At 41.2% G+C, this 24,971-nt stretch overlaps 2 protein-coding genes across 4 annotated transcripts in view; one reads left to right on the top strand and one right to left on the bottom strand.

Annotated features, from left to right (window-relative positions):
• WWOX (WW domain containing oxidoreductase) overlaps positions 1-12,679 on the top strand; it is a 472,482-nt gene extending 459,803 nt beyond the window's left edge. Inside the window, exon 9 of the mRNA XM_050311260.1 lies at positions 11,517-12,679. Within this exon, the coding sequence (XP_050167217.1) occupies positions 11,517-11,705 (189 nt within the window). The 3' untranslated portion in view covers positions 11,706-12,679. The remainder of the gene's footprint in view (positions 1-11,516) is intronic.
• The window catches only part of MAF (MAF bZIP transcription factor), a 185,173-nt gene continuing 172,651 nt past the window's right edge, over positions 12,450-24,971 (bottom strand). For 2 of the 3 annotated variants that reach the window (XM_050311261.1, XM_050311265.1), the window contains one exon: positions 12,450-12,839. Coding sequence is in view for 1 of the 3 variants with exons in the window: in XM_050311265.1 (XP_050167222.1) it covers positions 12,809-12,839 (31 nt within the window). In the remaining 2 variants the exon portion in view is untranslated. Of the gene's footprint in view, positions 12,842-24,971 lie in introns of all 3 variants that reach the window. The other variant, XM_050311263.1, reaches the window with a different exon arrangement.

Raw genomic sequence — 24,971 nt, 5'->3', positions numbered from 1 at the left:
GCTTTCTGCTGAATGTGGATGTAGCCAAAGCCTGCTCGGTCCTTTAGTCTCCTGTTTGTGATCATAATTAACAAGCTTAAATTTTATACATTATGAATGTTGAACAGTCTCAAGTGTTTGAACAGAAAGTGTCTCCTCCAGCTCCTTTCCAGAGAGAGAAACCCAGCATCTTACTTTCTGCAGTGGAAAGAGAAAAGATAGGACTGAGTAAGGCTGCAATGGTTTAAATCCTCATAAGTGTCATGAAGAGGCAGAGGAAAACTTAAGTAAAGAAGGTCCTATATCTTGCTGAGAGTTTGTAACGATGCACAGTGAGGGAGGGAGATGCTGCTGAGACCGTGGCACAGCACAGCAACAACTCTTTTATCAGCAGCTGGTGCCTTCAAAATCCCAAGCCCAGTAGCCTTGTTGGCGGTGATGATAACTGTAACGGATGGAACAGCTATTTTTCATCAAATGCTTGTTAGTCAATTTATTAGATTCCTAATATACTAATGCACTCATTTGGCAGGCGTCTCAGCAAACGAGACTTGCAGTGGCGTGTACTCATTCAAAGTCACGGTAACTCGCAGGTTGCTGATTTCTCATCAGCACTCAGAAGATAATTTGCAAATGTGCCATTTATCATTATGAGCTTTGTAGAAGCAGATCTCATGAATGGGATAAACAGATAAGAGTCTAATAATGAACATTTCCTTCCCAAACACCACTGCCAGCTTCTGGAGTATTATGTTTTATATATGTTGCACAAACTGCACCTCTATGTGCTTCTGAGTTTACCTGTGCTAGTGAAGTAGCTGGGGACACAATTCTTTGAGGATGGCCTTATCCATCTCTCTGCTGAAGGAACACAGATTTGAGCTAGGTTAGACATCGTCTACTGAAAGACATGAGGCTTTTATTTGTTGCAGTTTAAAAACCGTGGGCATGTGGGGACTTCTTCACCGTGAAAAGCCACCACTTACCTTCCGGCTTTCCTTTTCTTGCTGGAAACACAAGCACCTATGAAAAGCCACTGTTAAAGCCAGCAAAAGGATTATTCAGAGGCAGGATGGCGAGGATTATATGGTGGAGGTTTGCTGAAGGGGCACTTTTTCCCACAGCAAAGACAACAGGCTGTATGTATGGATGCTCTGACCTGTGCTGCTGTTCACTGCTGTGTCTGACTTTGCATCGCTGGCTGCTTTTTATCCGCCTGTTCACTTTTTACTGGGAAGAAGTCTCAAGCAACAGTAGCCGGGTGATCGGTCTGCAAATGTGATTCCTGTCTCCCTTTGTGACATTCAGGGTGGGAGCCCTGCATACAAATCGTTGCTACTTATTTTTGCTTCTGCAGATGTGATTTTATTAAATGAAAGGTGTAACAAGAAGCCCAGCGTAGGAAGGAGCCCTTCTGCCAAATGGCTCTGTGTGTTTAGCTCTGTGACTGCTCTCCAGCAGAGCTGGGAAACCATGCAAAGATATTGATAATTGATTCCGTTTTATATAAGTTAAAAACTAGCTTTTCCCTCCTAGTGTGAAGGTAATGGGTTTTGTCTGTAGAAAGATAATAATCCTATGAACCATTTCTACGCCCTCTACTAAAGAATAGTACAGCTTGCACTTGAATGTAATGCCCATGTCAGCTCAGCTTTTTAAACATTCATCTTAAAAGAGTCTTCAAGGTCTGGAAAGAGATCTTCCCCAGACACTAAGATAAGTTTGAGGAACTTAAAAAGTCATGAAGATCCTGTCAATTAATGTGTTTATTCTCATGCATCTGCTCTGGAAAAAACATCTTCAGACATGAAAGCTGTTTTCTTTCAATTAAAAAGTTGTCACTGCATTTAGTTTCCATAGCTAATGCAAAGGGAAATTTTTTTTTCCCCTCTCCTTTGCTTTATTTTAGTATAAATGCATCTCTTTTTGCTTCTTACCCTTTTCCTCAGAGAAGTCTTCATTTATTACAGGAACAAAAAAAAATACGAAGAGAGGTAAATTGAAACCTTGTCTCCAAATTTGTATGCAGGAGCTGACTTGATTTAGAAGCTTTAGGTAATTTCTTTTTTGTTCACACTCCTGCAATTGAAAGGCTCCCACAAACAGTGTTACAGCACTGAAGGGAAGAGATGGAGAAATTTATCAAGCTATTTATCAAACTATTTTCACAGTCTGTCAAAGTCATAAGCATGCTGGAAGAGAAACATAAAGAGCATGTTCAAACAGAGGAGCACGTCTGACTGAGCAGCCAGACTGCAGCACAACCAGACGTGGGGGCTGCTCTTGACTGTGTTCCAGTCCTAGCACTGGTGGTGTTAGATCCTGGCTTGATGGATTATGGATTGAGAAAACCAAGCAGAAATCATCAAACTTGGTCTAGTGGAATATGTCCCTGGGAGTTGGAACTAGGTGATCTTGAAAGGTTCCTTTAAAACACAAACTGTTCTATGGTTCTGTGATCATTAAACAGAGGGAGAGGTCAGAACTAAGGGGAGAGACTTCCCCCCTCTCGGAGTCTCTGCTGAGATTTGCAAACCGGGATGGTGTTGAATCTAAATGTCCCACATCCTCGGCTGGGGAGTGAATCCTATCCTGAGAGGGGACCCCGTGCTTTGGGGGAAACAGCCTTGGAATACCCCCACCCTTGGTGGCAGGTCTTGGGAGACAACACTGGCAGAGCAGGGGAAAAAAATAAACAAAAAAGCAACTGAGATTGAAGGAACCAGACTAGTAAGAAATCTTTAATTTCTAATGAGCTTTAAAGGATTTGAGAGAGTTGGTGTTTTTTTTTTAACAAACCAGTTCAAGTACATGCCTTCAGATTATAAAAGTACCTGAAATTGCCTAGAATATCAGCATGCATAGCTTGTTAATATTTACATATATTTACATGAGAAAACAAGAGAAAGATCTACAGTTATTTACAGTCTACATAGAAGAAGAGAAAGGCAGCATAATTGTATTTCCTAAAATACAGTAGTTAAATAGTCAGCACATGCATATTAAGATATATTTGCATGATAGAACGCAAATGTTTTAAGACATACCTTTTTAACTCCCTATGCTAAGGTATAGCATAATAAAGGTAATTTTTTTTTGTGTTTTGTTTCTAGTCTATTTGCATCAAGTGCTTTAAAATGTTCACTAACACAGCGGCGGCATTATTTACCCTGGCAATTAAAGCAACAGTACACACGATAATTTCCTACTAACTAGCAACAAGCTGCTGGTGAATGAAATATCTATTGTTTCTCATTATCCATCGACCAACATACAGGGATCTCTCCTTGTGAAGGCAGTGCCTAAGCTATCACCATTAATTATAGAAGTAATATAAATGAGACTCTACAGTATGTACTAAATGAAATATTAACAAGGCCAGTGTCTTTGAGCCTGAAAGATGCACTAACAGGGCACACTTTAGAGCAGGCTATCTATGAAAATCACACATACATAATACAGGAGTGCCTGGCTTACAGCTCTAAGCCTAGACTTTAGAGGCCTGTTTGCTAGATCTGTATTATTGCAAAATACATTCCCTTAATTAGTTTCTGGAAGACTGAGTTAGTAGCTACTTTCTTACCATGGTACTTCCCCATCATAACACCCTGTGGTTTTTCAATGCATTGTATTATTGAACTGTGTGTGTGTCAGTGTTTGTATGTGCATATGTGTGTGTATCAACAGATGAAAAACAGTCTTTTATCTTCAAAACCTAAACAAACAGCTTGTTAAATGTCTGTCCCAAAAGGTCACTTGCTTAAAAAGCATTGTGTTGTGTGGGGATTATTTTTTCCACTCATGTCTGAAATAGAAATCAGTCTAAAAAACTATCTGTGCATGAAGGAGGAAGCATTGCAGTGGCATTCTTTGCAATATGAAAAAGTCTAAATTTGAACTAGTAATAGTATTAAAAAGCTATATAAATATATACAGCATATACAGTCCCATTTGTATACATACATTTATATAAAGTATATATATAATTAAAGTTAGGTACATTAAAAACATAAAACATTTCAATTCAGCATAAGTTAATAACAGAAGTGACTTCAGTGAACTCCCATCTACGTATGCCCAAACACTGGCCAGACCAATTCTGATGATTTAGTTGCAGCAGCAATATCTGATCTCTCTTTTTGGCAGGATATGTTTATTGTCAACAACCTGTTTGCTCAACTCTTCAAATTACCCTTGCCTGGAAGAATCCTCCCTCAGCTGGCAGGTTATGTGTCTCAGGAGGATTTCCAACATTTTCCGTAGGATTTCCATTTTGACAGCGGCCAACAAGTTGTGATAGGACTCGTGTTTGCATAAATGTGCATCCCAAAAGCTCAGAAAGTGAGCTGGAAGGGATTTTCAGGTATTATCAGCCCCCAGCAGCGCTGCTGGGATGCCCAAGGACTGTCCCTTATATGCACTTTGCTTCTCTCTGCCCTGGCCAGTGTTGGCACACAGGGCAGGGGGAAGGAATGGACAGCAGCATCATATGGTCAACCTGATCTCACCCTTACCCCATTAAGCTCCGAAATGAGGAGTGATAATTTTCCTCAGGGAATGTTCCCAAATCTGGAAATGAGCATGCAGTATCACACCACTGCTCCTTACCAGCCCGTGAGAAGAAAAGATCATAGATATTTGCATTCAGTGTCCAAAACTGCCACTTCAGTGGAGCAGTGATGTCTTAAAAGTGTAAATCAGGTGTGAACAGGAGTTCAGTGGGCAGGACAAGGACACGCAGCAGTGATCTGCGTGGAAATGTGGAGTGGGTAAAGAGGCCGGGGCCAGCAGCCTGCGAGGTGTGCTGCTGCTCCTGCCCCGAAAAGCTGGTGGAGCAAGAGAAAGCCACAGGCTTCATTACAGCTTTTGGAGCTTAAGATAGCTCTGTGTCAGCCTTGACACAATTTTCAGAAGCTGACTGTGGACTTTAATAAGATACTGGAAAAGAAAGTAATACGGTGCTGCCTGTGGGAACCAGCTCCCTCCCAGATGCTGTGGTAAAAGCATTTACATTGCACAGCCTGCTGTTGTCTTAACCATTGTATGGTTTTAGCTGAGATATCTGTGAGGGGCTGGCAGATACAATACCAGACCTATGGGAAATATGTGCCCTTCTGAGAGACAGCTGTGGAGCACGTGGGATATCCTAAGGCAGCTCAGATGTCTTAAGATCCATGTTAGGCAACTGAATCCCACTTCTGGTATGCCCATGATGGCTCTGCCTAGCATATGCAAAGGGTACAAGAGATGAATGCCCTTTTAGGGACTGATTCCCTCTAAAGTATCCATTTTTTGATAACTCAGTGGTGTTTTGGCTGGTAAGAGTTTTACCAAGTTCTCTGTGAGCTGAGCAAAATGAAACAGGGTGAGAGAGGGAAGAGGCTGGAACAGGGTCTGGAGGAGCAGACAGCTTTACAGGTTAAAGAACTAAGTTTATACAATAGAGAAAAATAGGCATGATTTTAAAAGGTAATTACATTTTTGTCAGCTATTTTGCCAACCTTGTTGTACATCTTCTACACATTTTAACAATGGTTTATAATATAACACTTTATACTTACACAGTGCTTTTCCACAGTAAGCATGAAAGCACTCCATAAATGTGAACTACTCCTCACAACAGCCCTGTGAGGTGGGTAAATAAGAGTACTCTCCCCATTTTAAAGCTGGGAAAAGTGAGGTACAGGGAGTTGAAGTGACTTGTCCAAGCTCACTAGGGAAGGAAAAGTCAAAAAGATAAAATCAACCCAGTTCTTCTGACTTCACGTCCTGTATTGTTTTGTTGGTTTTTTTTTTTTTTCTCCTGTGGAGTGATTGCAGACAATCTGTTTGACACTGGATGTTGGAGGTTGGAAGTTTTCAAGCTCTGTCACTGCTGTAATTGAGAACATACGGGGTGTTGCATAACACAAACAACATGGTGCATTATCAAAATACATTTATTACAATGGGCAGAATTTCTTTTGCAAAGTTAAAACCCAGAATGTAAGTTAAATATAGCTGCATGTACTGAATAGCTGAAATAATCACTAGGTCTTAATGCCTCAGCAGTTGAAAACAAATCCTCTTTCGTGAACTACTGCAGTTTCCTTACTCAAAGAACATAGCACACTTATCTCCTATAATGTATGTAAAGAATACTGTAAATGTGTAAGGGTTTTAATGACACTAAGAAAAGTTACAGCTTGAAACCAACTATGCTTTGCAAGTAGAGAAGCTGATGGAGTTTTGAGTCTTTGTAGCTGGGAATTAGTTGAAAAAGGAATACATCAGAGGAGAAAAAGCAGACCTTATAGATTTTGGTTTATCCGTTGTATTATCTTCTAAGAGATGCTTTGCTGGTTTAAATGTGGTGATGGGGGAAGGGGAGGTGGTTGAGAACCTCTGGTTTAGATGTGGTTCGGTGAGACCTTTGAAAAGACTGTAAATACAGCATCAGTTCAGGTCACGTTTTCCTGCTGGCACTTGGGTGGAAATAGGACCTGAAGTCAACTGAGCCTGATTTGGCGTTTTAGATCATATTTGGCAGCTCCCAAGTTTTACTTTTTTAGCTGCAGATACGATTTCAGTTTCATACTCATCCAAAATGGCAAAGGCAGGTCTCAGTTTCATGTTTCCTGGCCGAAAAAGCAATCAAGGAATCTTATTTTCTTACAGGACACTAACGCATACATATTCTGTGTGTGCAGGGTGCTTTTCAGAGACACAGAGAAGATATGGCAAACCCCAATGGTTTCATGTTCTGGAATATATTCATACTACCTTGGTTATTAGGTTAGGTTTGTGGTTGGACTCGATGGTCTTTTCCAACCTTAATAATTCTATGATTCTACCTCATCTTCACACTGCTGTGTAATGAGTTATTTAGCTACAAATGGTATGCTTACAGTGCCTTTGTGTGGATCTGATATTTTTGTGGGAGGGTTGTGTTGGCTTTGTCTAATAGTTCTGATATGAATAACAGGAACGGCCTGAAGAGTTTTAAGGAAGCACTTGCCTTTTTATTTCACTTGAGCTGCTTGCTTTGAATCTGGCCCTTGTCACAATTACTTGCCTCTCATGTCATTTTGAATTCACCTCTTTCCCTTGGCCACCTTTTAAATTGCTCTGTGCTCAACTTATCCTAAAGCTAGCAAGATAACTGGCCTTTATCCTTAATTTTTCATAAGAAAATAAAGCCCTCCTTTTCAAATAAGCTGATCCCACCTCCCTGGCAGGCAATGTTGAGTGTTGTGCTCTTAACAGGGTTTAGACTGGATCCTATTCATTCATAGTTGATAAATATACAGATAAGTTATGGCTTTGTTTCTATTATTTATATGCTAGGTATGTAAACTTGCTTCAGAACAGGAGTCTAATTTTAGAAAATAAACATGCATTTGAAAGTAGGCAAATGTAAAAACTAAACATTAACTGTGTAATATGTTTTCTTATCAGGAACATAAATGGTATCTCAGAATACTAACAGATGTATTATCCACATTAATGAGTGTTTTACCATATCCTGTATCTCAAAAACCCCTTTTCTTTTACTGCTAAGATATTCAACATCAATTTGTATTCAGTGCCATCAGTTACAAATAGACAGCTAGCAGTTATGAAATAAATGCCTATGAACTAGTATCTACTTAGTATTTTCAACTCAACAAAGGAGTTTTAGAAGGATGGATAATTTAGATCCTTGAGCCTCAACTATAAATAAACAGCAACTGCTGTATAAATCCCACCCTGCTGCAGTGGAAGATTGTATTACAAAACTGACAAATGATTTGCGGAAGAGAATGATGAACCCTTATTACTAAGACACTCTTCAACTTAATCCAAAACAAGATTCCTGGGTAATTTTACGTACGCTGGAAAGATTGATAGCGTGGTGCTGGCCTAGCAGCTTTCAAATGTTTGACTGGATCGGAAATGGCATTGAGGCATGATTAAAGATTCAGTTGGGCTTCTCACAAATTCTTTATCCTGTGTATTCATTATTGCAACCCCCCTGCCTTTGTTGCAGGTTAAAGAAGGCTGACCCCAGCTCTGGTGATTAGCACCCTGTACAACTGACGGACCTATGGAAAAAAAATGTTTAGGTTGCCCAGCGCTTTTAGCATTGTTTATCAGCTGAAATTGTTGGGAGGGGGGGCCCTTAATCACAATGGATCAGGGAGAGTCTGTGACAACTGACAGGCTCATTGTTTAAGACATTTTTTAACGAAGTTGTTAACATTAATTCTTTTATATAGTACTCTAATCTTCTTCAAATTATGTTCTGACATGGCACAAACCGCTTGGCATTGAAAGTCATTCAACAGTGATTAAAGTGCTCTTTTTATCGGTTTAAGAATGTTTCATCTTGTATCAGCAGTATGGAATTGTTTACTAATTAGATTCCCTAACATCCTCTGCTGTCGTATGCTGATGATATGTGAACAGGAAAGCTGATGAGCAAAAAATTAAAACTTGTTACTAAACTGTCATAAGGCCCAGTATATAAAGATGTCATTCAAAGGACTGTGTTCATGAGGGATAAACAATATTTACTGAGAAGCAGAGCAGTTTCTCAGCCCAGGAAGGCATGGCTGGCAGTGCAGGCAGTTTGCAGTTATCTGCAGCTCTGGCTCTTCACAGAGGTTTGTGGGATCTGGGTTGTAGATGTAAAGGAGGAATTTATCCCTTGAGGACCTTGCTGTTCAGCATGGCATATATGGGGCTTCTAGGCATCTCACTTCAGGCAGGAGGTTGGGCTAGAGACCTTTGATACCCCCCCAACCCAAAGTGGGATTTGATTCCTGTGACTCTGTGACACTCGTTCCCCTCTGTCCTTGGACAAGTCACTTAGGCAGATTCTCAAGTGTCTGAATGCAGCTAGCTCACATTCACCAAAGGAAATGAGGTGCTTAACTGGCTTTGAGAATCTGGGATTCACCTTCTGTTGTGTAGTTTTGCTGTCTGAAGAATTCTCCTAGGCTAGATGAGTTCATGCCTGTCCATTATTGTGAGATACTGAAGCTTTACCCTCTGTCAAGGAAGGTATAAATACAACTGCATTTCTCTTAAGTAATAAGAAAGGTACTTTTCTTTCAATGATAGAACCATTGAATTTTCCTCTTCCAAAACAGCCAACACGACTGAAACATTTAGAAAGAAGTAAAGATACACACAGCCAAAAAAGCAAATGGCACGTTGCTGACATCCAGTTCTCAGCAAAACACTGGAGGCATCGCAAGATAAAGTGCTTTGGGCTTCCAGCCACATAATCTTTTATCACTTAAAGTAAATATCCAATACTCACACAGGGAAAACTATTCCCTTCTTTTAGAGTCTAGCTTGTGTCAGTGTTCAAGGTATAAAGCACTGCTGTTATGCTCTGGGATGTTTTTCTGTCTGCTGAGAATTTTGTTTAAACGTCATCAAATTTGACTCATCTGAAAAGATATAAATTATTGTTTGGGTTGCATTTTAAACTGCAACTGATAAACTTCCATTTTATGAATTAGCTTAATTCTATTAGAGATAGGCTGAGTTTAGCTTGGCTGGACTGATGCTTTTCAGCAAGAGCTTAAGGGCTCTCGCTCTGCATTGAGCAATTTAGTTTAATTTTACCTTTCTAATAAAAGTCCAGTTGAATTGCTTGCAAAAAACTAATAATACTCTTTAGGGGCTTTGAATCACTCTAAACAGCTGAATACAGTGATCATACCTATACTTTATAGTATAGGATAGTTGAAATGAGCATAGAAATTTTATTGTTCTCTATTAATATTATTATTTTTGGTAAAACTCTCTTCCATTTCTGCTACCACCTTCAAGATACTTTCTCTTTTTTCAAAAAAGATATTGGTTTAATAAGAGGATTACTATGTATTATACTAACTTTAAAAATATTTTGGTCTGTTGATAAATATAGGCCTTTCAAAATACTTAATACAGACAGTTTTGGTTTACCTTGTGGTGGGAGATCATTTCTAAGCTGTGGAGTCATCATTATCAGTTTAATCCCATCTGCTGAGGAAAATGCATATCTTGCAAACAAATGTGCATTTCTTTGCCGCTAAAAGATTGAGATGCCTCAAATAAGGAGAATCGAGGCTTTTAAAACTGCTTCCTGTCCGTGAAGGATGAGAATCCAAAGTAGAGGTCTTCTGCAGGTTGGCCCCCTAGCACCACCCTGAATTTCCTTGGTTGTGTCAATGAGAGGCCAAAAAAAAAAAAGGACTGAAGGAAAAATCTCAAGAGATTAAAGCCTATTCTCTTTTCCCATTAAATTATCTTAATGCGGCAACAACTAATTTCTCTTCGTTTACTTTTTCAATTGCACTTGGCAGCCTCTTTATTCTGATTCCTATCAGCTCATAATTAGTTACCACAGAAAGGACTAAGATGTACATAAATAATCATAAGATGCCAGATAAACTCTATCGGTTTTAAATTAGTGTTGTGTTTTGCTATGAGCTCTCACCTATTATTTTTAATTACAGTTTACAAAGCAAACTAGCTTCTTGCCCTCTCTCCAGCTGTTCTGGCACTTTATTTTTTATCTGTGCCAGGGAGTAGCCCACTGCCTGTGCCAGGGTGCTTGTCCCAACCCTGTGGCCTCCATCTCCAGGTTTCTGTTAGAGAAATTCAGAGAAACTCATTCTTCCTGTTCACTTCGCATTAAAAAAAAAAAAAAAGAAAAAGAAAAAAAAAGAAAAGAAAAAAACCACTTCTGATCCACAAAAGCCTCTAATCTACTCACTCTGTTTCTTAAAGCATTATGAGGAATGGTTGTTAGAGAACAAAACTCCACTGGAAGGACTCGAGTCTTTGCAAAATCAGCCCCTGCAAAATCAGCCTCTGTTTCTGCCTGCAGCAGACAAACACTCTTCCGTGGCAGCAGTGACGACTGCCACGGTGAAACTGTTGATCAAAGATCCATGGCAGGTTTGGCACCAATCCCGATTGCACTTTACATGATAGGCCTTAATTGGAGTGCCCAGGTTAATTTTGTACAAGAGGTTTAAAAAACCCAAACAAACGAAATCCATCCATCAGCCGGCGCTGCGGGTTGGGACTGGGCAGTGGGGGTGCCCAGACACGCAGTAAGTGCTTTCTGTGTTGCAAAGGGAAGTTCTGAGGTGCTGCTTTTAAACCCAGCTCAGCAGTTGTGGTGCCAAACACGCAGCCTGGGCATCCCCTGCTGCCGATCCAGGTTCTTACTGGAAAGGGGCAAAAGACCTGATCCTGGGGCTGTGGTTCAGGATTGTCTTTTTCCTTTTCTTTTGCTCTAAGAGGAAAAGAAAAGGAAAAAAAAAAAAAAGCCTCATTGAGGTGATTGGTAAATAAGTGTCCAGGAGGCAGGCAGGCAGTGCCTTCAGCAGGGCTCCAGCCTCGTCACCAGGCAGGTTTACCTTGTCAGCCGCGATGCTTTCATAAGACACAGCGTCAAAGCGCTGCAGTCAGAATTACAACGATAAAATATATATATTTAAATATATATTTATATAGTTTTTTTTCTTTTCTCTCTCTTTTTTTTTTTTTTTTTTTTTTTTTTAAAATTCCAGCAACAAGGAGCTGCCACGACCGTCTACTGTGCCACGGCGGCGGAGCTGGAGGGCCTGGGCGGGATGTACTTCAACAACTGCTGCCGCTGCCTGCCCTCGCTGGGGGCTCAGGGCGACGCCACGGCCGCCGCCCTCTGGGAGCTGAGCGAGAGGCTGATCCAAGAGCGAATTGGCAGGCAGGCCAAATAACAGGGAGCTCCTGGAAGGATCAAAACACACGAGTGTGTGCACGCTCGGAAACTGCCAGCGCTGGAACCTGTCCAATCTTATCATCTAGAGGGTTTCCATATACCTCAGATACAGATTAACCAGTGTTAAATGAAATAATAGCAGTCACAACATAGTGAAAAATGTTAAGTACTAATGGGAAATGGGGAATACTGCGGGTTAAAGGGACAATGCGGCTTCCTGGGGCTTAGTTAGTCTCGGTTCTCTTTCTTTTGATTATAGCCTGTTCAAAGTGTAACCCAAGGAGGCATCTTTTGTCTTATTTCAGAAAAGCAATGCTGCAGATAATTTCTGTTGTTTTGATTAATGGGTAGGTATGTAGCCCAATATGGGATTTCCTCCTTATTTTGATAATTACTGTCTGTTAGGCTTTAGGTATTGACTGGGAGATGGTAGTTGTGTTGATTCTTTATCCCTACAAGGATTTTATTGGGTGTGGCAAATCAAAAGATTATTAAGGAAAGAAATCTTTTCTGCCCTTGACTGCTGGCTGCAAATACATCTGCGCTGTCTAGAAAAAAAGAAGGTGCAAGAAGACATCTGAACAGAAATGGTAAAGTCACAGCTAATTAAATATTTCTGGTTTTTTCTTAAAAGATTACAATAAAAGATATGTTGTAAACCATTCCCTAAATACTGTCAAGTTAGCAAAGATGATGATGTCTCCTTAAGAACACACAGAGTGTAATCAGGGTTTAAATGGTATTTCCATCCGTTCCTCAGTTCACAGTTTTAAGGAGTTTTTTTTTCTTTGAAAGTTCACAGTTTCTCAGTTCTCCTGATACTGTATCCCATTCCAAATCTGTCTCTTTTTTTTTCTTTCCATTTAAATTCAATAAAACAACATGCTTGCTTGAATATTGTCACCTGAAGAGAAAGTTTGTCTCATTTCTGCAAATGTCTTAGTTCCACTTTTTTTTTTTTTTTTTAGAAAAGAAAACTTGAGGAAAAATAAAGAGCTTCTTGTTGGTGCCAAGAAAACGCTGTGTTTTTTTCTCGTTTCTTTCTGAGTTCATTTTTTTGTATTTTGTGCTTTGTAGCTGTCTTCATGCCAGAAGGTTGTTCTAAGCCATCCTCAGTCCAGCATCACATTTTCTGTAGACAGAATATAAACAAATAAATAGAAGGACACATTGTTAATAGAAGTTTATTTGATCCCCTTATTATTTATGCTTTATTGTTAATAATCTGCCTTCCATGATTGTGCTTGTTTGCAATCATAGTGCACTGGATTAGTTGTTGAACAGGAGTTAGCACTTCTGCTGAAATGCAGCCTCAGCTACTCCCTACTTGTCTGCTTCCTTACCTGATGCCACAGCCTTTCCTAAAGCAGCAGGAAAGAATATATGGACCTTTTTTAGCCCTGCTGTGCCACTTCTGTAGCAACAGCCTTCAGCAGATAAGCAGTCCTGCCCACGTGTCTTCCTCTCCTATCTGCAGCCTCTTCCCCAAGGCCAGCACATCCTTATGAGCTTTCTCCTGCACTGAAACACTTGGTGGAATAAAAAAATAAAAATAAAAAAAAAAAAAGGGCTATTCCAGAATCTTTTCAGCCTTATGAGTAATAATAAAAGGTCTTTCTTGTCTCCTAGAAGTTTTCTCCAGTCTGTGCTACACAGACCAGATGCTGGTGTAGTGTAATGTCTGAAAATTCATGGAATGGGGAGAAGGGTTTGCAAGTTGAAGCGATGGCTACAGTCAAATTCCTTGTATTGTCTGGAGTTTATCTGGGGAGAAAAGTGATTAACTTCTGTCACCTGTGCAACAGCCTTCACAAGCACATTATTTTTCCTTTCCACAGCCAAACAGAATTACTCTCCTATAATACAGGGAGTGTATGACAGCAGAGCTTTGCACTGGAGCTTGGCATTGCTGGGTTAAGAAGAGGCAGTAATTAAGTGATGCTGGGAGCTCTGCACTCCCCCGAAGGCCTGGGCCTTATGCTCCATTTAGGCAAACATTAATAACCAATAATGAACACCCTGTCATTCCTTATTGCTGAAATATTGCCTGCTTTTATGAGAATTCAGTACTCAGGAGATTGCCTGCCTTCCTTCAAAGGGTATCTGGAAGGCGGACAGTGTTTTTTTCCTCTGTACATGGCTCCCTATTTCACTGTTACAAGGTAAGAGCACTTTTAATGTTAGCATAGTTTTGCACAACTATGAAGTAAGTTAACCCTTAACTTCACTTAGTTGCTTGGGTTCCTCTGCTCCCTATTTCTGGTTAATAAATATTTATTGCCACCAGTGTATTGCCCTGACTAGAATTTTGATGTTATATTTTTCTCCAATGTAGATTAAATTACTTGCTCTCTGTTTCTTTCTTACTTACTTTTTTATTTCACTCTCATTCTCTCTTTTTTCTCTCTATTTTTTCTCCATTTTCCTTCTTACTCTCTGTTCTCCTCTTTGTCTCTCACACTTCTGTGTTGAGATAACCAGTATAAAAAAAGGCTTTTTCCAAATTAAAGAAAAAGCACAAAGCTGTAAAGCATTTATTTCTATTAGAAACACTTGTGAAAATAATTTTTCTTGCACTCTCAGCTTGATTTCAGCACAGGAGGGATGTGCAGGGGACATTAAAAGGAAAAGCAATTGAAAAGAAACAGACTCCAAACCCTCCATTTTAATATCCTAGATGTGGCTAAGACATTGGCTTTCAAGTACATTTTGGTGTAAAATTTGGCACATTTACAGCCAGTCAGATTTATTTATTTGACTGGCTTACATTTTTCCGGTTGATTTACCTGAGGCAATGTCTGTGTGAATTACTCCACAATGCATTGACTCCAGTGTTCATTAAAGGTAGTTAAGTGATCCTGTGTCTAATATTAAAGCAAACCCCATTAACCTTAACTAGTATCATATCAGCAAAACAAAAAGAACTGAATAAAGCAAAATAGACCGGGTATTTATAGTTATTGGAAAAGATCCAGCAAATTCACATCAAGCTCCTAATAGTCCTAATAAGCACTTGCTAGTTATCCCCATAAAAAAGGAGGAGGGCTGGGTAAGGGCTGTGTCTCTGATGAACAGTTCAGTCCCCACAGGACTTTCTGAAGGGGAGGTGTTGGGAGGTGCTGGCAGGCTATGCCGTGGAGCATTTCCCACCCACACGCTGCAGGGCGTGTTGCTTGACCCTTTCCCCCCTGCTTTCCTTCCAAAGTCAACATCTCCCATTATAATGGCGGTTTTGGGACCCTGAATTGGTGCCCTGTATCTGCAAGTCCATGCAGGTGAGTGAACAAACTCCCTTGCTGAGATTGAAGAGCCACCAGAAGCTCTTAGGGGAAAGGATGAGCCATTTCAGTCAGTGACAGCTTCTACTGCTGTCCACGGAGCAGATGTTGCCCGTGGTCTGCCCAGACAGTAACTGACTGCTGGGACCTCTACTTGCAAAATTAGGTAGAGGGGAACCAGCAGAAACCCATGACAAACCTTCACTTTTTTTCTTTTTTTTTTTTTTTTCCCCCCCTCCCTGCTTTCTCTTTTGACATCTGGAAGACAAATTTCAGATATTCTCAGCCCAGGTAGAGATTTCTGTTAGAGAAAGTCTTTCCAGCAACATTGCAATAATTTGACTTATATCAAGGTTGAATAACTCCTTGTCAGGTGTTAAGCTCATGACCTTTCAAGCCAAACACACTTATACTAACCAGTTTACCATTGGAATGATCAATATCTTGTAAGTGAGAAAGTCTAGACAGATCTTATTTTGTCCTTTGGTATCACTTGTGGCTTTGGAATTGATCATTATATGTGGCTGGGGAAAAATTGCCTATACATTTCATGCTCTGTATTTATCTTGACAAGGTTCTCTAGGATTATATTTTCATAATCTGAATGGCAGTGGAACAGCTGCTCAGACTGTGCAAGCCCTTCTTATCGAGCTGAATTTAAGCTACGGTAATTACTCTTTCTCCTTATGTATTTCTTTTTTAAACAAGCGTGTACTATACATTAAAATGTATGGCTGGGGCGGCAGGGGGCACGCTGAGAAGCTTGGAAAATGCTGCTAAAATGTATTGCTTTCCATCTGCAGTGGCTGTTGTAGGTTTGTGGTTTATTCTAAACATAAGCCCATGTCTGAGCATCTGTGGGCTCTGCAGCAGGGTCCCAACACACAAAGGGAAAACACTGTTTTATTAACAAATCTATATTTTAGAGTCAAGATTCCTTAAGACTGGAAGCAGTTTAGGAAAACTAGAGTAGCCAGTAGAAAGGACATGACTGACCAAAAAAAGCCTTCAACTGGTCCCTTTGCAAAGAGGTTCCATGCCTGGGAAGCAGCCAAAACATCACCAGGAGCACAGAATCCAGACAGGGACCTGCACTGCCACCCTGTCTACCTGCTCCAGCCTGCTGACAGGTGCTGGAGGTGCCTGAATGACACAGTGATGGGAGCACTGAAATACAGCCTGTTTGCTGGTGTCCTTCACCGTGGCACAGAGGAAATGGGTAAATAGAGAGGTGTCTTGGAGAGAAAGAATGTGCTGCTTCTCTCTTGATTTTTTTTTCCCCCCCTACACTGCTAACTATGTTATTTACTAGATGCCTTTTCTGGGCTGTGCTTTTTCTTCTCTCCCCCACCCCTGTTGCGTTTGCACAGTACTTTCCAAGGGGTGTTTCGTGAATTAGCTTCATGCTTTAAAAGAGAAGATTGCTCTGGCAGAGAACAGCATAGTTGTAAAAGTGTCAAGGTGTTATGAATGTCCTGATGATAGAGCCCAGTTGTTATCTGCTGGGTAGTGAGGGAGGATAGCTAATGATGTGCAGCATGTAAACCGTTTGTTGCTCTAATCCATCTGTGTGGAGAGGAGTGAAAAAGAGGGGCGAAATCCTGGGAAAATTACTTGGACAGCTGGAGATAAAGTGTGTACTGATGGAGTCATCCAGAGGTAGCTGTCAACATGAGCTGTGTTTGCATATAATCCAACCGATGCACAATGATTCCTTTTGGTACTTTTTTTTTTATGGGGGTTCATGTGTCTGTGCACAGACCTTAATTACTATCCAGTATCTCTTACCAACTGGGCTCCAGTTTTAAGTGAGGAATGTGATTTTAATCAATTCGTGGCTGGGTGGTGGAGAGAAGTACTACAAACAGACCAGAGCAAGACATATGGATCCCTTTGGAGGACCTGAATTAAATGAGAAGCAGTCATTTTATTAATTCTGCTGTGTTTTATAGGCCTTTTATATGGAACATTACCCATACAACTTCACTATCTAATTAAAAAGGGCTCTTATCAATTTGCTGGGCAGTTGCTTATGGAGGGGGAAGAAAAAAAAAAAAAGAGAGGAAGAAATAATATATATTTTTCTGAGTCACAGAAAATCATCTACCTTAAGGGTGTACAGAACAGATCACCAAACATCTGGTGGAACTATTTTTACTGGTCAGCTTCACTCTTTTAAAAGAACTGTTGTAAAAACTGAACATTAGCCAGTGCTTTTGGGACTGATCTGCACCGTGCACATTGTTCACACAGAAACCTCACACAGGTGTGATGCAGTGACCACAGGTATGTAAAGGCAGGCTAAATTAGGGGGTTTGTACACTGGATTTCTCTGATCCCTCCTGGCAAACTGGGCACCCTTTTCCTTGAGCTGGAGTTGGCCCTTTGCAGCAGCAGTTTGAGCAGCTCTGCAATGCTCTTAGCGGGGATTGAGGAGTGCGTGTGATGCTCGGGGGTGTGAAACACGTAAGCTTTTTGCAAAGGGAGGACAGAGAAAAGTGAGTGCACGGGAGAGCCACGCTGGTCCTGACTGATCATCACATTGCCACAAAACTAACGGCCTTAAAATGGACTTTGCCTTCTGCAGGCAGCCTGAGAAGAAGGGCAGGAGAGACGGGGGAAGGTTATGGAATGGGTAGTGCCTCTCCGTGTGCAGCCCTCTGCGACTTGGCCTGCTGCCTGTGTGGGATGGGACAAGGCCAGAGCCATCCCAAGCACCTGAAAAGCAGCATCACAAGAAAACAAGCAGGAGGGAACGGGGTAAAAGAAAAAAAAAAAAAGGTCTTCTAAACCCCTCGCACCTCCATAAACCCTTACTTTATGTGGCGTATTGGATTTTACAAGCACAGAGTCTGCTGGGAGCTGTCTGCCGAGCACACAGTTAGCAGTGATTGAACACCGGCGTTTTAGCATTTTGACTTAAATCCAGTGTAAACTTGTAAGTGAACTGCTGGCCTGGGCTGGGTCTCTGGTGGACAGCAGTCAGCCATGCATCACAGGCCGCGCAGCCACGGAGCGCCCGGCCGGTGGCTGCGGGTCACAGTTCAAAGGAAGCCTGAAATTTCGCTTCAATGGATGCTGAATTACCTCTGATGCGAGGGAAAGCTTTATTTCTCTTCCTCTCTTTCCTCCCAGCATTGAGCCAGCGTGGCTGGAGAAGAGAGGAGAAATGGAGCTGGTACTGAGACCATCTCAAATGTACCCGGACTACAAACAAACCAGTATTTTCCTTCCAGCAAAGCTGTTCCTTTAATCTTTATGAGCAGGAAAAATTCATGCATTACAGAGGCACAAAAATGAGAAGGGAAAGGCGGGTGGGAATAGTTGCATTAGAATTAAGCCCTGTTTTTAATATGACACCTGTCAGACTTATTGTTAAAAATATGGAGAAAGGCTCCCTTCAGAAATAATAACATTGCAGCAAGGTTAGTTATACACAGTGAGTCCTGTCAACAGCTGCAATTAGAAGTTGTTTACCATCGAGCGAAACAGCTCGGCAGCATCAGGGCTGCATGGACGATACGTGCTGCTTCAGCCCCAGCCCAGGCCTCTCTGATAATCCTCCCTTCCAACCCAACCCAAAGCCGAGATGGGAGATTCTTCCCCGCAACCACATTACTTTCCTAAATGACACTATCACCCAACCAGGGATTAAGTGCTGCTTCACAGTCAATGGCCGGTGTCACCAGGTTTAGGCCGCCGAACAATTAAAGGGTCAATTTACGGCGGGTTAGTGGGCGGGGGTGAAGGGCAGGGGAAAGGGGATGACTGGCAAGGAGAACCCCTGATAAACAAGAGCTGTCAGAGAGCCCTACCCTGCAGGGGCGACTATTTCTGTCAGCTGGCTATTAGAAGGAATTCCTTGCCGTCGCAATTAAGCCTCTGCCGCGGCCACCCAGAGAAATCCCCCTGCGCGCCGGCTGCCAACTGCGCCGCGGTGTTTGCAAGTCACCCGGCTCTGGTACTTAAACCCAGACCACAGAATTAATTTCATTTATGCCCTCAGCCAGATTTCAAAGTGAGGCTCTGGAGACGCAGGAGAAATTAATTTATTAAAAAGCAATAGCTTGATAATGCACATGATGATAGAATAAATGAATCTGTTCAATATCTTATAAAACAGTTGGCAATCACATAATAGAGCATTCATTGTCAATTTAGTAGCTTGTCTCATTATACTCTGCAAATAGTAGTAAAATGGTGTATTATTCATGAACCAACATGCTTTAATTACTTTTAGTGCACATTTATTTTTTCAAATGTAATATGAGTTAGATTCATCTGTAACTGTAACTCAGCTTGTGAGTCTTGAAGCAGTAACACAAACTGGAAGAGAAATTTTATGAGCACAAAAATCAGTTTCTGGGAAGTTTGTGGCATTTCTATATGCTGTGAAAGCAGGTATTAAAATGCCAAACTCAGATGTCATCCCAAAATTGATCATAGCTGATAATACTTAAATAAATACAATATTATTATTTGATAATTTAATCAGATATGATTTCATGTTTCATCATTTGCTAGGGTTGTTTTGCAGGTTTTTTACCTGCTGTAAAGCAAATCCCTAAATCTAACATTGTTTATTTTTTGGCTTTACATATAGAAATTGTCTTGCTACCACTCCCTCCCTTCTTGGCTTCTCACACACACTTTTCACCAGCTTAATTTGCTATGAAGGTCTCACATACATGCAGTCAAGGTCAGTGAAAGTCCACTGCTCATTTCAATTAAAATGTTTGCAAGGATTTATACACAATAAACTGATCTTGCCTATAATAACAGGTTTCCTTAAGTCAGTCTTGCCACTACTAAGTATAATGTTGCAGCACATTGTTGATTTCTATGTACATAGAAAAGAGAGCACTGTAAAATAAGATGACTTGAAAATGCAATTAAAGTGTAAATCTTTACACCCATTAACATTTAGGGTCCATTAGATTGCTTTGTCTTTTACAATATTAAATGCTAAAATGTTTTGCTTTTATTCTGTAACAGTATATTCTAGTTCTATTTATAATACAAATGTAATTTAGCTCCCAATAAATCTTGGCTTTAATTGGTTATTAAGTATGTGCTACTATGTCATAAATTTAATCCACAGAATTTCTTTTTTCCCCTTTCATCTCTATGGCTTTGTATTCTGGGGTCAGGTGCGGGGTTTTGTACCATCATAAATATTTAACCCATCTGAGCATCTCCCTCAAGAACGTGAATGGGGGTCACTGCCCTCATGCTGAGCCCTTCAGTAGGTGCCATGGGACACCCAGGTGAGGTGTCCCACTACTCCAGGCTTGAGGCTGAGCTCACCCAGGGACTTCTCTGCCTCTGTGGCCAAGGGGAAATGCTTTTGCAAGGTACCTGCTCTCTTTGCAGTGACTCGAGGTGTGAGTTGGGGTCTGACTCTCCCAGACAAGAGATGACGTAGTGGCCAGTGCTGGAGCTTTTGCACTAATAAAGTTTGCAGAGGGTATGAATCAGGGCTGGATTTCACTGTTTTGCCCTTGATGTTATCTTCTGCTTTGAAAGGTGTCCAAACTCTGGCTGCACAATTATGACTCTTTTCCTCAGGCCTCAGTAAGCACAATTTAGACTAGTTTTTATTGGTCACCAAGGATGAGTTTCTAAGGTTTTTTAGATTCGAGAACTGGGGTAATAGCATTGTGAGGGCATGGCCCAGTTTCCTTTGTAATCCTGATTTCAGTTCCCACTAGTAACCTGAAGCCATGACTGTTTAATCCTTAATTCCTGCCACAATTAACATCTCATATTCAGGAGGACTTCTCTGTGATTTGGAAGGAAATCTGTCCCCAGCTAGGTCAGCCCTAGCCGGTCTCTTTACTGACTGGGAAGGGATCCTTTTCAGCTCGAGTCAAACACAGTAACACCTCATTTAATGGTGCAATAGAGCAGAGAATCTGTTCACCGGCTCCGCTCGGATGCAATGCGAATCAACATCCTGGCAATTAGAGCTGGCGAGGAATGCAAGCACACAAACTCATAAGCTACTAATGAACTATTTGAGCAATTCTACAGGTATTTATATAAGGCTGAGACAGCATCCTCTCCACTGCAGAGCTCCCCCCTTCTCCCCCCACCTCTCCCCCACATATTCCCAAGGAAGCTTTAACTGAAGTGAAATTTCTTTATGTAAAAAGAGGCAATGCAGAGTGACCCACTAGTTCTGCCATCACCCCTGTGCTCGTGGCTTTGGTTTGTGCTGGGGAACAAACTGGGCCTGTTCTGCAGTAACTTTGCTGCACATCGATGCACACAAAGGGAAGTTTGCTGTCTGCTTACCAAGATTTTCACACTTGTGAGTGCATCGTTGCACCACCACAGATGATCCAGAGAAGAGCTTTTTTATCCCTTTTCCAGCACCTTTATACCATCTTGCCTGGTTCACACTTATCCTGGATTTGCCCACCTTCATTTTCACAACTCCAGCTAAATCCTAGCTGCCCATTCCCCTGTAGGATAATCTCAGAGAGCACCTCAGCTGAGTGTGTCATCCCGTTCTATAGGTCATAGCAGGCAGTTTCCAGGGCAAACCCTTCATCACCAAGAGCCCAAGCACATCAAGCAGTGTCCACGGGTGGCTGAGGTACAGCAGCAATCCTACCTGCACCCCTATGGCAGCATTTCCCCTCCTCCTTCTCTGAGTCAGCAGAGCAAGCTGTAAGGGCAAAGCTGTGGGTTACACAACTTCTCTGACCTGGTCCTGAGATGTTCTTGGGAGTTACCAACACCCTCTATGAACTATTGCCTTGCTCTCATCTCTGTCTGCTTTATACAGGGTTGGCAAAACCCTCCAAAAGCTGAAACCAATATGGTGACCTGTTTGTTGAAGTGCTAAAACAGCTTAAGTGCCCAAAACCAGAGCTCAAGATGCCATTGCACAAATAGGTGCTCACACTTCAGCCCTGCAGAGCCCACCAAAGGCATCGACCATGCTCATCCCAGAATTCATGCACTGCTGGACTGACATGCCATAGGGAGCTCTGAGCAGGATTTAGGACTTAAAGTAAGTCTTTACAAGAACTTATTATTTCACTGTGTAAATTTTACATGAAGCACTTGGAGCGGGCAGACTTTGACAAACACAGAAAATAACTACCACAATTTGTCTTCAAAATAAATAAAGGAGTAAAAAACCCATCCATGATGTTCAATTGAGCGACACTTCAAACTTTTACTGGCAAATTGGTCAGTCAGTCAGCTAAATATTTGGTTTACGTCCATGAATGAGTAGAAATTACAAAAAAATTAAAAGAAATCATTTTTTCCAGAGCACAAGCCTCACTGGTCTTATTGGCTGAGTAATCCATATGTTTACTGCACTTAGAATGAAATACAATAGTTCCATCTGAATAACCTGATTACTCCTAATTTCCTAATTTTTATATGAGCCCCCTGGTTTTTAAACCCTTTGGCAATTTACAATACTCAAATACTTTCTCAGCAACTGCAGAACAGTTGCTCACATGGATGCTGTTACTCCTGAATGGGAGGTTAATGACATCTTTTGTACAGACCTGTTTTCACAGACACAATCCATGAACATACAGATATACATATACAAATATGTGCTTACATAAATATATCTCACACATACCCATTCGTATGTACATAGACATTTTAATATATTATTTGGTTTTAAATGCTTTCTTTTTTTCCTCCCAGTCAAATTAAATCCCCTGGAATCTGAGTATTGCTGAATCACTTGGGCCTGACCATGGTTATTTCTTTTCCTGCTTTCTCCTCTGCCCCACCATCATTATGCCCTCTGTCTGAAGCCACCCCAGTACTTTTGTCATCAGATGAGGAAAGAAATAAAATAAAGAAATACAGTTCTTTATCCTCTGTCTCCATTTTTTTCCCCCCACTAATATTTTTGTTGGATTCCTGCTTGCCTGATTAGTTATTTTATACATTAGATTTAGCATAGAACTTTATATTCTTTTATCACATACACCTTTCAGTTTGACAGTTTAGATGTGTATCTCATGGTTAGAACATCTAAAATACATTTACTTTTGTGGTTTTCCAAGAAGTTCACTGGATTTAAGTCAAAAAGAACTTCAAAATTAATGTAATCATAACAAGTGCAAATAAGGCTTTGGTCAGAACTTGGGATGAGCAGAGACAAGGTCAGAGGCTCAGTACTGAAACTGTTCCAGTTTGTTCTGAAGCACCCACTCAATGTATGTGAGCTTGACAGTAAAGTGCATACAAATGGATCTCCTAAAGGACTCTTAGACAACCCCATAGTTAAATCTGCAACCACAGCTAACTTTCTAAAATCACACTGGTGGCCATCACAAAACTTATTTGCAAGCTTCTTTTAAGTGTGTGCCTTACTTATATCATTGCACATTTTCACAGCTTATTAAAATACAAAATACAGACAGAAACTCCTATAAAACACCACCAACAATTTGGAAAACAAGTTTCCTGGTTTTGTTGATTGCCCTAAATTAAGAATGAATGATTTTAGCTTTCTAAGTTTTTGAAATCTGCAAAAAACAGTAGGTGAAACAAACAGGCAAAATGCTCCATGATGTTAGAACCTGCTGTGATTACTTTAAAATGTTCACTGAACTAACATGAATATCTTCCAGTCCTCCTTAAAATTAGCTCTTGGCTCCCAATATTTGTTAACATTTGATATACTTTCCCTGATGACCCTGGATGCATCTGGAGGTCGGTGCTCCAGAGTTCCTGGCTATCTTTATTGTCCCTAACTTGCTTTCACTCCAAGCCTCTTCCTCCTTGCCAAGAAAAATATTTCTAGTCGTTCTATCTTCAGCAGCTCCCTCTATCAATGCGTAACAGATGGACGGGCTTCTCTGCTGAAAAGCAGGACCAAGTGCTTTTGCTGGCTGACAAAGGGCTGGGTGAGGGGGCTGAACTGACTGCAGACCAGGATAAACAAAAGGGTTGCAGAGAACGGGAGGGCATCTTAAAACTGTTCATGGCAAGGGTTTGCAAGGTGGCTTAATAAAAGAAGCTGAGTGAGTAAACATTTACATATGAAGAGCCTCTCACACCTTGGGAAACAGAAAGTATTTTGTTAGGTGAGTTTTTTGTTTGCATTTTGCAGATGTCTCTGAGGGTGCTGCTGAGCCCCTCCCTCACCATTTCCCACCAGCAGCATCTCTGAAGCTCCAACAGAGCTTCCCTCAGACATGCTTGTTCTTGAAATTCCACTCCTTGACATCTATGGCTGCAACCTCATTCAGCTTTGCTGCTCCAAGGCCCTGGTGCCACCACTCCTCACTGGGGAGGGTACTCTGTTTAACAGGGCAGACCCCAGGACATGCCACTGACCACCAGCTGTTTCCTTCCCTTCTGCTGCCACTGCCTCTGAACCTGCCACTTCCTTCTAAACCCCAGCATATGCCATCAAGGAACCTCTCATATTCATTGATCTTCCCGAGCACATCAACCTGTCTCTCTAAATCTGCACTCTGATTTTTCAAGTAATAGAAAGAATCCCTCTGGATAACCACATAATCATCTCCTTTTGGCTCCTGATCAGGCTGCCTCGCTCTTTCTTGCTCTCTCTCTCTTTTTTTCTGAATGAGGACAGTGATAAAAACGCTGCCTTCCCATTTCAGTCTTCTGCAAGGCTTTCTGGGTGCCCCACCAGACTCTCTCAGCTTCCAGCTCTTTGAAGATGAATGAATAATATTCCTCTGTGTTTCTATTATCTGCAAACTACCAATTAAACAGAACCAGCAACCAGAGATAAAAGTAGAGCCTTGGTGAAATCCACAGCAAAACAGGCACGAGAAGCTCAGGATATTTTCACATGTGCAGTCAATGGAAAGTTGGAGATGCAGAGTGGGAGACAGGGGGCAATGTTGGGTATCACCACCCCTATCAGGGCTCAGATACCCATGGAATAACTCTGTAATTGCTGTGGGACTACAGGCTAATTATTATATAATTATATAATTATATGCAGTTATTTATATGAGGGGAAG

Source organism: Myiozetetes cayanensis, unplaced genomic scaffold (genome assembly GCF_022539395.1).
Source record: "Myiozetetes cayanensis isolate MyiCay16 unplaced genomic scaffold, myiCay2020 scf16, whole genome shotgun sequence".
Lineage (NCBI taxonomy): Eukaryota > Metazoa > Chordata > Aves > Passeriformes > Tyrannidae > Myiozetetes > Myiozetetes cayanensis.
Note: the sequence above shows the minus strand (reverse complement) of the source record. Positions and strands in the feature narration are given on the sequence as shown.